Below are 12,848 nucleotides of genomic sequence, written 5' to 3' on the forward strand. Positions count from 1 at the left end.
TGTCAAGTCTGTACACTGACCGTCATGATATTTGAACTGCATCCGTCCTCTTAACGTGTTCTCTATTCAATATCTACGAGGACATAAAATGGTAGTAAAGTCCGTGTCATTGACGTTCTTGCATGTCGTGTGTTTCAGGTATTCAGTAAGCGACGGATTGCTGCACATTGGAATAGAACGTGCAAGAAACTTGGCTGCGCTATTTATTCCTGACAACACGCAAGTGTGAGTAAAAAATTTTCTAAGAGCAAAGAACAAAAATTAAGAAATAATCTAGGGTAAACAAAAGTTAATTAATGGTCAATATTGAATCCCTCGTTATTGGAAATACTTCCGTGAAACTAAATGACAACTTTTAACCCTGAAGTCTGAAAGTGAATGGGTTTATACAACTGTGTGTAGACACTGTTAAAGTACGATAGTATGTGTTTATAGTTACACAAATGCCTTCTGCTTAAATTATGGTGAAAGTGAAGAGCGTGGGCTGCTGCTGATTGTGTGTACTTCCTCGGTGGTACGGTGGACAGACACTTCAATTCCACCAATCTTACATCATACACACTTGTATGCAAACATTTTTACAAGCATTGTTATGCTTATTGTTAGCAAACTGCTGAATGCACAATTTGTGCTTCGCAGACTTGGAAAACACAAGAATTCAGGTACCTTTTGTACACTGGTGTATTAAATCTTGTTAGTAATGAAACCAATTTATGGTATTCGTATTAATATAATACCGGATGTTGTCAACAAAATTATTGACAATTTTTTTTTACGACCATTTAAAAGAGCTATTTTATTAAATCTGTAACGAAAGCTGAAAGTTTAAGCCGCTGCAGAAATTTGCGACAGTTTTTACAACCAATTCGGTTAAACTCGTAAACATATATTTCCTGATTAATATGAAAACCCAACTGAAAAGCTTCATTTTATCTTGACAAACTCGTGTTTGAAACTTTTCAAATAATTTATTGACGGCGTTAAAAAGTATTGTCTAAAAGATAGTTCAGATGAACCTAAAGAAAACAGTTTAAACATAATTTTTTTTCGATCTGGAATACTACGTGTGACAAACAAATTAGTTTCTATCTCGATATTTACTTAGCGTCAAATACCATTAGAACGTGTGAAATTCTTCAGTAAAAGAGAGAATTTTTGAACATCACGTGGAAAGATCGCTAATATTTATCAGTGAAATCAATAGATGACATCATTTCTACATGTCATACTATGCTTGTTCAGAAAGTCATTAACATTTCTAGAATTGGAATGCGATTATGAAACCAAGCTGTTGGATCAATGACCACCTGATCTATACCTTGCTTGACAATATTATGTAAGGCTTAATGGTTCCGTCTATCCTCGGTATTATTACACAGTCAGCTGACTGTCAGTTATTAGTGGGCCTTATAATACGGTGTTTCAGTAATTAGCAAGACCATAGAATATTTTATGACTCTGAAAAAAATTCATATTATTGAATGTCATGATTACTCACTAATCAACGTGTTTATGTTATCGCTGAGAATTTGTTAGATATTTTTCATAACGGTTCTCTGTAGGTGTGGCTATAATCGGTTACAAGTATTTCCCTAACAATTCCATAAACCGCATATCACTAGGGTTATTTTTATATGTTACAGATATATTAAAGCAGCCTTACTCCCGATGCAACCTCCAGTCAGTCATATGTACTGCACAAAGCCTGTAACAGACTTGCGAAAACCTACATTTGGAGAAACATTCCCCATATCTGTACCGCTTAACAAATTATACACAAAAACCTTGCAAGTCAATGTTTGGTGCACTGGTGGTGAATCTGAGGAGTGCTTGGTGAGTTATGATTCTTCCAAGGCTCTAAAATATTGATAAAATTTTATTGATGAAATCTTAATAAAAATGAATCTCAAATTTATTTATTAGGGTTCAGCCCAAGTCTCGCTGGCAGACTTCAGTCATGAATCACCGAGCGTCAAGTGGTACAACATCCTCTCCTTCCGCTTTATGCAGCCATCTACATCCGATACGACAAGTAACGGTAGTACAGTCGCTAACAAGCAGGGTAAACATGACAAACAAGAGTCAGATGTTTCAATGTACAGAAGTACTCAAACCCAAAATGCAAAGGAGGAAAGTAGCGACGAGAGTACCATAATAAGTTCCCAAACTTCTACCTTAACACGGAATCAGGGATGCGAAGAATTGCAAACAGCCGTGGCCCTACGTCTTGAAGAATTGGCCAACTGCCTTGGAAGTCCCGAGGAGGAAGATGAAGATGGGGATAGCGATAGCGGAAGTGAAGATAGTGACCAGGAGGGAATTATTGTAGAGTTTATGTTAGAGGACAACGTTCTAGAAGATGTGTTGGAGCATGAGGTTAGTTATAATTGATCCCCCTGTATTAACTTTTCAGTACTAAATGTACAGCGTAGCCAAATGTGTGAAAGTGAATTCGGTGTAACGTTTAGCTGACGAACGATATCTTGTTACAGGAGGACGAAGAACTTGCGGAAGAAGAGAATCAAACACAGGACAAGGAAACGAACACAGAGTGTATTTTCATTCCCGAACAAGGAAAGCAACGAAAACTGTCAGCCGCAGGTGTTGTTCCTGGAGCTATTCATGATGATAAGAATTCCATTGTCATTAAACGAAGCCAAACTTTCTCTCCCAGCGCAGCTGTCAGCAGAAATCATTACATTTGCAGGGTAAGCATATAAATAATAATCAACCACTATTCACCGTCAACACACATCCAGCAGTAAGACATACATTCAGGAACTCTATCATTGAAGTTATATATAATTGAAGAATTTGTTTTCATTTTACAGTTGAACCGCAGTGACAGTGACAGCAGTATGCCACTTTATAGGCGCGGTGGTCCTTTCCAGCGGAACTCGGTTGAGAGACGTTCTTTGCGTTGGCGACGACCGTCTTCTGCCTTGAGCTGTAAAACACCTTCGAAAAAATCAAATCATCCTAATTCAACAGCAAGAACTTCTCTGGATCTTGAATTAGACCTACAAGCACAGCACGCAAGGCTGACCAATTTGCATGACGAATTGGGTAGATTAAGGGATTTAAAACAGAGGCTTGAACAGGCCAGAGAAAAGGGGGACACGGATCTTGCTACGTGGCTGTTGGAAGATCACAAATTTCAAAATCTCATGGCACAAGCTGAGTGCGGGAAGAACGGGAAAAGTGCCGAGGATAAAAAGGTGGAAAAAATGTTGAAGAAGACGTCTAAGGAAATATATAAGTTGCGAAAAACTAAAGCTGGCAAGGGAAAACCAGATATTATTTCCTTCAAGTAAGTAATCACAGTTTTCAAACGTCACTTTACTGGGCACATTTTACTGTAGAGTTTTCCAAAGAAATCTGTACAATCTACCATAGACGATTTACATTTTCTTTAACGCATCTACTCCCTCTTTTTCTAGGGAAAAAATGGCATTCTTTACACGCGTTAACCTGAATGTACCGGTGCTACCTTCGGAGGATTTGATATCTGAGAATATGACAACCCTGCCGTTACTTCCGCATAGAAGACATATGTCGGAACCAGCGAGCAGCCAATCTGTTGGAGTTTCTAAAACCAATGTTTATAGTGTGTCAAATAATCTATTGACTAGTTTAACAAATAACGCGTCAGCTGGTTCTTCAAGTGTCAGCGCAAGAACAAATAATACTAGTGGTGCGATTAAAACAAATTGTGTTACAAACAAAACAAATAGTGTAAATCATATTCCCGCAAATGACTCTGGAATCTTGACGACGGAAAAATTGAGTCAACCCAGCCTAGATACGGACAGTAACAATAAACAGTGTCAGGCTGGTCAGACCGAAGTTAATGTAAAATCGTCGGAAGAAGCGTCGGAGAGTGGTAGCGGAGAACCTAAAAGGTACGAGTACGTTGTAGATCGAGTACTAGGTGTCGAAGTGTAAATAATAAATAAATAGAGATATAATACTTTATTTTCAATTATATCAAATGTTAGTAGATATATTATACGAGTGAACTTAAGAAAAAGAAAATTAAATAAAAAAAGATCCAGTTAACGAAACTTGCGATTTCGTTATTTATTGTTTTGAAAATTGGTACGTGTAACAGAAGTTATACCTGTATACCTATCCATATTTTGACAACATTTTTAAATCATAATATGTAGAACTACATAATAATATTGAAATGTCTGAAAATATTCACGATAAGAAACATAGAAGAACAAAATAGACGGATGAACAATTGAAAAAAAAAAAAAATTTTTATTACTAAACGCAAATCACTGTACTGTACTGCCATGTGGTGTGTGAGTAAAATTACTTCGATTTACAGTGATGAAACTATTAGGCACAATTTTCTTAATTTTTGTTAATCATTTTGAGCAAACAATCGCTTCATAAATTTTGACACGAAATGTAATGAGGATAAATATGTCAACCAATGGCTCATCCGTCTCACTTTAAGCACTTTTAATGTACGACACGCTGCTTAATAACAATCAGTTTGAATAAAATTCTGTTACAGTACCATATTATACAATCAAGTGTTTAGTCAGGTGCCATGCGTAAGCACATATTAAACTGAGTGAATCGTGAAATTACCACGAGCTAAGCAGTAAAAACGACAAAAACCGAAAGGATTAGATTTGAAGAGTTGCCAATACCCCTTTCCGTTTTAATGAGATTTTTTTCTCTCGTAATACGTAAATAATTTAAACGAATACAAAGTGTAGAACTATTAGTTAATTTACAGGAAAACGAAAATGAAAAAAAAAAAACATAACAGCAACAAAACACACAAACAAACAAAACTGTCTGTAAATATGCAAGCATAAATTATTTAATTCCAATAACGATTAAATATTTAATTGATAATTAATTAATTAACTGTCGTAGTTCTGAACAATTTTGATTGATTTTTGACGATTATTATTTTGTTTAAACTAGGGCACGTGACCCACCGAGCAGCTGGTCTGCGCTTTGAACAAATTAATTTTTGTGCCCTGGTGAGATGGAGATACGTTTATTTTTTTTTTTTTTTTTTATCCTATTAAACTAAACTGGGATTACAGGTAGACTAAAATGAAGAACCGTCAGACTGAATTATTAATTTTTGTAAGAATCTTTTTTTTTTTTTTTTTCTACATATACGTACATATTTTGAAAAAATACTGATAGAAAATATCCCGGAGATCGTGTCGTAATACGAGTCTTTGCGAAATTGTATAAAGTAGCAAAAAGTGTTGCCAATTTTTTTCTTTTTTCACGCACCGTGTTGCTATAACATTTTTTTATATACATAGCTCGCATAGTTGACGCATGTAAATCGTAATTGTATAATAATTGTTATCCTTACACGCGTGAGTTCCCATAGACAGAGAATGGTATAAAACTATATCAACATGTTTTGTTTGGTCAAATATTAAAGATGAAAAAATGTTGTAGCAATCGTTATAACAATTAAGAACCCGCAACATTAACTGCCAAATAAAGTAATAAATATAAATGAATTATTAATTTTTGAATATATACGTCTATTCAACTAGAGAATGAAAAATCGAGTGATATGTAAGGTAATTCAAACATACATACATGAAAAATAAATCCATCTGTTCTAAATGTAATAACAATTAATACAACAACATGAATACATTATTACAGAAATACTGTAGGTAAATTTATCATGTATGATCATGATATTGCCTTGAAAATATAAAATGAAAAGTGTGAAGAAAAAACAAACAAACAAACGGCACGGGTGAAGGAAAGAATAAAAAATATCTGTTTGATGATGATTCCAAAATACAGATCTGATATAGAAAAAAATGAGTGAATAATAATAACAACAACAACAACAGAAATAATAATAATAATAATAATAACAACAACAATAACAATAATAAGAATAAGAATAATGAATAACGAATAATGAATAATGAATAATGAATAATAAAAATAAAAAATCCCTATATTTTAATATAATTGTTAAATAATTGAATATACATAGTAAAACGCTAACTGACTGAATACCGAATGTAAAACTCTGTTAGACCTAATTTTTTTAAACTGTTAACTTTTTGATAATATTGTTACTGTTGGATGTTTTTAACTCGAAACACGGTATACAAATTCAAAGCGAAATTCAACACGTGGTAAATTTTGATGAAAAATCTTGTGAACAATTCTCGAATCGATCAAGTAACTTTATACTATGGCGAAACCATAAATTCAATTCGTAACGTTCCTAATCAAATCTAATAGTATATGTAATAAGGATGCACATGTATACCGTTTTGAATTAAGGACCATCCGATCATATTATTTGTTGCTATAATTGTTAAAAAAAAAATACTCAGCCACTATAAGCTACAAAAAAATAAACGTTTGTTGAATTTGCGTGAAACGTAATAAAAACGTCTTATGCATATTTTTATATAGTAATATGAACTTTGTTGATAATATATTTTCACATCAATTCAAACTAAGCGTTGAGAGGGAAAGAGAAATTTAGAATATTTCTAAGTGTTACCGTTTGTAAGCATTAATTCGTGAAAAATTATATTTTCAACAAATTCTTATAACGTTCAAAATACACAACAATCATCAACTAAGACGGTCAAAAACCTTGGTACTAAAATTATTCGTACTCACGTATGTATGCATAAACATACAGGGAAGATCTCTCGGAGCGGAAGTGTCACCCTTAAATTGAAGCCGACTGACAACGTTTAATATAAGGCATAAAGTCACCTCTGGTAGCATGGAAAAATCCGCTTCGCGAGATCATCTCGAAACCTAAGCTTTAGAAGATGAAACAAGAGAAAAAAAATGGGGCAAACAGCTTGCTAATATTCTAAGAAATATGCAACTTTTGAGCTACAATTTAAAACTATTCCATAATAGGAATTGGTGAAAGACAAATTATAACCGTACGATTTAAAGCATCATTTGCTTCTAAGAAACAACATATCCCAGTTCTAATTTAAAATAATAAAATCGTATTTTCGTTACGGGCGGTATTATTGTTTTATAATTTTTTCTTCTTCATATTTTGCCAGTGGGAGGGCCAACATGGGAAATTATTATAAACTCGAGATTTGTACATAAATCTGTATATATTTATATGCATCTAATGACTATGAGATATTTTATGTAATATGCAACAAAATTATCCTATATACACACACACAAACACATCCACATACATGTATACATGAAAAATTGACTTATAAAATTATTATAAATATAATGAAACGTGGTCAATATTTTGAATAATTATTATTATTCTATTATTATATTATTATTATACATTGATGTATACCTGCTGTCTCCCTACGTGTTGTTTATATTACTGTCTATTGGATATCAATTATATTATGTATTATTAATGTTATCTTATGTATTATTACATTATATATCGTATTATTAATTCAATATGATAATTTCGTGAAAAGGAAAGAATACATACACACGTATACACAAATAAAATGCTTTGTAAGTATCGGTCCATATATGATGATAATAATAATACTTAGAAAGGAAAAATATGACACAAATTGAACGTTTTACCTCAATTTATTTGTCCGTAAATTTTTGATAATTCAACAACTCCTCTTAGAGTGAAGATACACAATAAGAACCATAAATTCTATTGACGCAGACAACAGAGGATATACGGAACGTCATCAATTCAGTCCAGCTCACTGATGTTGGTCTCGGAAACTAAGATATTTTAAACGAAGACACTGTTGAATCAATGCGGCTATGACGATTGTTCTTCAACTTTGGTTATATCTTTGAGTACTTCATAATATCCGACAAACATGAGCTAAAGAGGTGTTGGCCTTCATTTGTTTGGAATGTTTGGTGACATAACTTTATGCTGTAGAATCGATTAAGAGAAACTTTTCTAAATTGTGTGGACCCTGAAGAACTCGGAAGAGGCATCTAGAAAATCGTGAAAATTTTTTGCTGTTCAGGGTGCGACTACTTTTTCATTTCAGGATCGATTTGTACAAGCCTCTCTGAGCTAATTCGACCCTCAGAAAGAAAACGAGGCATCGCCTGATGCGTTGCGTTGATAAATTCATTCTGGCATTTTTCAGAATCGTCAGAATCTTCTCCAGAAATACTATCCCTTACTTTTTTTTTCAAAAATGCTGAAGTCATTGGACACCTAGGAACTCAGAAAGCATAGAAAAGAGAGCGTAGGACAAAAAGCAGAAAAATAACGATGAAAATCCGCAGTTTTTCGGCTGTAACTTTACAGGTGTTGCTCGCAGCGTATTGGGACTGCGTTTAATCGATTTCTCTCGCAAAATTACGTCGGAATAGTGCCCTACAGAATTAATTGCAGCACTTTTCAAAGTCGTCGAAATTTTCACCAAAAATGCAAAGGGGTTAGCCTTGGATTTTTTTTGGCCGAAAAATCTTTTGTCTGGGAATCGATTCGTATGACGTTTTCTAGACTAATTCGACGCCCGGGAACTCAGAAAACACATAAAAAATAGCGTAGGACCAGCAGCAGAGAAATGACGACGAAAATCATGAGTTTTTCGGCTGTAACTTTACAGGTGTTGCTCGCAGCGTATTGGGACTGCGTTTAATCGATTTCTCTCGCAAAATTACGTCGGAATAGTGCCCTACAGAATTAATTGCAGCACTTTTCAAAGTCGTCGAAATTTTCACCAAAAATGCAAAGGGGTTAGCCTTGGATTTTTTTTGGCCGAAAAATCTTTTGTCTGGGAATCGATTCGTATGACGTTTTCTAGACTAATTCGACGCCCAGGAACTCAGAAAACACATAAAAAATAGCGTAGGACCAGCAGCAGAGAAATGACGACGAAAATCATGAGTTTTTCGGCTGTAACTTTACAGGTGTTGCTCGCAGCGTATTGGGACTGCGTTTAATCGATTTCTCTCGCAAAATTACGTCGGAATAGTGCCCTACAGAATTAATTGCAGCACTTTTCAAAGTCGTCGAAATTTTCACCAAAAATGCAAAGGGGTTAGCCTTGGATTTTTTTTGGCCGAAAAATCTTTTGTCTGGGAATCGATTCGTATGACGTTTTCTAGACTAATTCGACGCCCAGGAACTCAGAAAACACATAAAAAATAGCGTAGGACCAGCAGCAGAGAAATGACGACGAAAATCATGAGTTTTTCGGCTGTAACTTTACAGGTGTTGCTCGCAGCGTATTGGGACTGCGTTTAATCGATTTCTCTCGCAAAATTACGTCGGAATAGTGCCCTACAGAATTAATTGCAGCACTTTTCAAAGTCGTCGAAATTTTCACCAAAAATGCAAAGGGGTTAGCCTTGGATTTTTTTTGGCCGAAAAATCTTTTGTCTGGGAATCGATTCGTATGACGTTTTCTAGACTAATTCGACGCCCAGGAACTCAGAAAACACATAAAAAATAGCGTAGGACCAGCAGCAGAGAAATGACGACGAAAATCATGAGTTTTTCGGCTGTAACTTTACAGGTGTTGCTCGCAGCGTATTGGGACTGCGTTTAATCGATTTCTCTCGCAAAATTACGTCGGAATAGTGCCCTACAGAATTAATTGCAGCACTTTTCAAAGTCGTCGAAATTTTCACCAAAAATGCAAAGGGGTTAGCCTTGGATTTTTTTTGGCCGAAAAATCTTTTGTCTGGGAATCGATTCGTATGACGTTTTCTAGACTAATTCGACGCCCAGGAACTCAGAAAACACATAAAAAATAGCGTAGGACCAGCAGCAGAGAAATGACGACGAAAATCATGAGTTTTTCGGCTGTAACTTTACAGGTGTTGCTCGCAGCGTATTGGGACTGCGTTTAATCGATTTCTCTCGCAAAATTACGTCGGAATAGTGCCCTACAGAATTAATTGCAGCACTTTTCAAAGTCGTCGAAATTTTCACCAAAAATGCAAAGGGGTTAGCCTTGGATTTTTTTTGGCCGAAAAATCTTTTGTCTGGGAATCGATTCGTATGACGTTTTCTAGACTAATTCGACGCCCAGGAACTCAGAAAACACATAAAAAATAGCGTAGGACCAGCAGCAGAGAAATGACGACGAAAATCATGAGTTTTTCGGCTGTAACTTTACAGGTGTTGCTCGCAGCGTATTGGGACTGCGTTTAATCGATTTCTCTCGCAAAATTACGTCGGAATAGTGCCCTACAGAATTAATTGCAGCACTTTTCAAAGTCGTCGAAATTTTCACCAAAAATGCAAAGGGGTTAGCCTTGGATTTTTTTTGGCCGAAAAATCTTTTGTCTGGGAATCGATTCGTATGACGTTTTCTAGACTAATTCGACGCCCAGGAACTCAGAAAACACATAAAAAATAGCGTAGGACCAGCAGCAGAGAAATGACGACGAAAATCATGAGTTTTTCGGCTGTAACTTTACAGGTGTTGCTCGCAGCGTATTGGGACTGCGTTTAATCGATTTCTCTCGCAAAATTACGTCGGAATAGTGCCCTACAGAATTAATTGCAGCACTTTTCAAAGTCGTCGAAATTTTCACCAAAAATGCAAAGGGGTTAGCCTTGGATTTTTTTTGGCCGAAAAATCTTTTGTCTGGGAATCGATTCGTATGACGTTTTCTAGACTAATTCGACGCCCAGGAACTCAGAAAACACATAAAAAATAGCGTAGGACCAGCAGCAGAGAAATGACGACGAAAATCATGAGTTTTTCGGCTGTAACTTTACAGGTGTTGCTCGCAGCGTATTGGGACTGCGTTTAATCGATTTCTCTCGCAAAATTACGTCGGAATAGTGCCCTACAGAATTAATTGCAGCACTTTTCAAAGTCGTCGAAATTTTCACCAAAAATGCAAAGGGGTTGTTAGCCTTGGATTTTTTTTGGCCGAAAAATCTTTTGTCTGGGAATCGATTCGTATGACGTTTTCTAGACTAATTCGACGCCCGGGAACTCAGAAAACACATAAAAAATAGCGTAGGACCAGCAGCAGAGAAATGACGACGAAAATCATGAGTTTTTCGGCTGTAACTTTACAGGTGTTGCTCGCAGCGTATTGGGACTGCGTTTAATCGATTTCTCTCGCAAAATTACGTCGGAATAGTGCCCTACAGAATTAATTGCAGCACTTTTCAAAGTCGTCGAAATTTTCACCAAAAATGCAAAGGGGTTAGCCTTGGATTTTTTTTGGCCGAAAAATCTTTTGTCTGGGAATCGATTCGTATGACGTTTTCTAGACTAATTCGACGCCCGGGAACTCAGAAAACACATAAAAAATAGCGTAGGACCAGCAGCAGAGAAATGACGACGAAAATCATGAGTTTTTCGGCTGTAACTTTACAGGTGTTGCTCGCAGCGTATTGGGACTGCGTTTAATCGATTTCTCTCGCAAAATTACGTCGGAATAGTGCCCTACAGAATTAATTGCAGCACTTTTCAAAGTCGTCGAAATTTTCACCAAAAATGCAAAGGGGTTAGCCTTGGATTTTTTTTGGCCGAAAAATCTTTTGTCTGGGAATCGATTCGTATGACGTTTTCTAGACTAATTCGACGCCCAGGAACTCAGAAAACACATAAAAAATAGCGTAGGACCAGCAGCAGAGAAATGACGACGAAAATCATGAGTTTTTCGGCTGTAACTTTACAGGTGTTGCTCGCAGCGTATTGGGACTGCGTTTAATCGATTTCTCTCGCAAAATTACGTCGGAATAGTGCCCTACAGAATTAATTGCAGCACTTTTCGAAGTCGTCGAAATTTTCACCAAAAATGCAAAGGGGTTAGCCTTGGATTTTTTTTGGCCGAAAAATCTTTTGTCTGGGAATCGATTCGTATGACGTTTTCTAGACTAATTCGACGCCCAGGAACTCAGAAAACACATAAAAAATAGCGTAGGACCAGCAGCAGAGAAATGACGACGAAAATCATGAGTTTTTCGGCTGTAACTTTACAGGTGTTGCTCGCAGCGTATTGGGACTGCGTTTAATCGATTTCTCTCGCAAAATTACGTCGGAATAGTGCCCTACAGAATCAATTGCAGCACTTTTCAAAGTCGTCGAAATTTTCACCAAAAATGCAAAGGGGTTAGCGTTGGATTTTTTTTGGCCGAAAAATCTTTTGTCTGGGAATCGATTCGTATGACGTTTTCTAGACTAATTCGACGCCCAGGAACTCAGAAAACACATAAAAAATAGCGTAGGACCAGCAGCAGAGAAATGACGACGAAAATCATGAGTTTTTCGGCTGTAACTTTACAGGTGTTGCTCGCAGCGTATTGGGACTGCGTTTAATCGATTTCTCTCGCAAAATTACGTCGGAATAGTGCCCTACAGAATTAATTGCAGCACTTTTCAAAGTCGTCGAAATTTTCACCAAAAATGCAAAGGGGTTAGCCTTGGATTTTTTTTGGCCGAAAAATCTTTTGTCTGGGAATCGATTCGTATGACGTTTTCTAGACTAATTCGACGCCCGGGAACTCAGAAAACACATAAAAAATAGCGTAGGACCAGCAGCAGAGAAATGACGACGAAAATCATGAGTTTTTCGGCTGTAACTTTACAGGTGTTGCTCGCAGCGTATTGGGACTGCGTTTAATCGATTTCTCTCGCAAAATTACGTCGGAATAGTGCCCTACAGAATTAATTGCAGCACTTTTCAAAGTCGTCGAAATTTTCACCAAAAATGCAAAGGGGTTAGCCTTGGATTTTTTTTGGCCGAAAAATATTTTGTCTGGGAATCGATTCGTATGACGTTTTCTAGACTAATTCGACGCCCGGGAACTCAGAAAACACATAAAAAATAGCGTAGGACCAGCAGCAGAGAAATGACGACGAAAATCATGAGTTTTTCGGCTGTAACTTTACAGGTGTTGCTCGCAG

At 36.3% G+C, this 12,848-nt stretch overlaps 1 protein-coding gene across 4 annotated transcripts in view; it reads left to right on the forward strand.

The window, feature by feature from the left end:
• Positions 1–5,767, forward strand: part of LOC124412511 (protein kibra) — a 63,092-nt gene extending 57,325 nt beyond the window's left edge. For 3 of the 4 annotated variants that reach the window (XM_046892437.1, XM_046892436.1, XM_046892439.1), the window contains 6 exons: positions 139–225; positions 1,644–1,833; positions 1,924–2,376; positions 2,493–2,708; positions 2,832–3,310; positions 3,441–5,767. In XM_046892437.1, the coding sequence (XP_046748393.1) occupies positions 139–225; positions 1,644–1,833; positions 1,924–2,376; positions 2,493–2,708; positions 2,832–3,310; positions 3,441–3,945 (1,930 nt within the window). In that variant the 3' untranslated portion in view covers positions 3,946–5,767. The remainder of the gene's footprint in view (positions 1–138; positions 226–1,643; positions 1,834–1,923; positions 2,377–2,492; positions 2,709–2,831; positions 3,311–3,440) is intronic. The other variant, XM_046892438.1, reaches the window with a different exon arrangement.
• The last annotated feature ends 7,081 nt before the right edge of the window (positions 5,768–12,848 follow it).

Source organism: Diprion similis, chromosome 11, assembly GCF_021155765.1.
Source record: "Diprion similis isolate iyDipSimi1 chromosome 11, iyDipSimi1.1, whole genome shotgun sequence".
In the NCBI taxonomy this organism is placed as follows: Eukaryota; Metazoa; Arthropoda; class Insecta; order Hymenoptera; family Diprionidae; genus Diprion; species Diprion similis.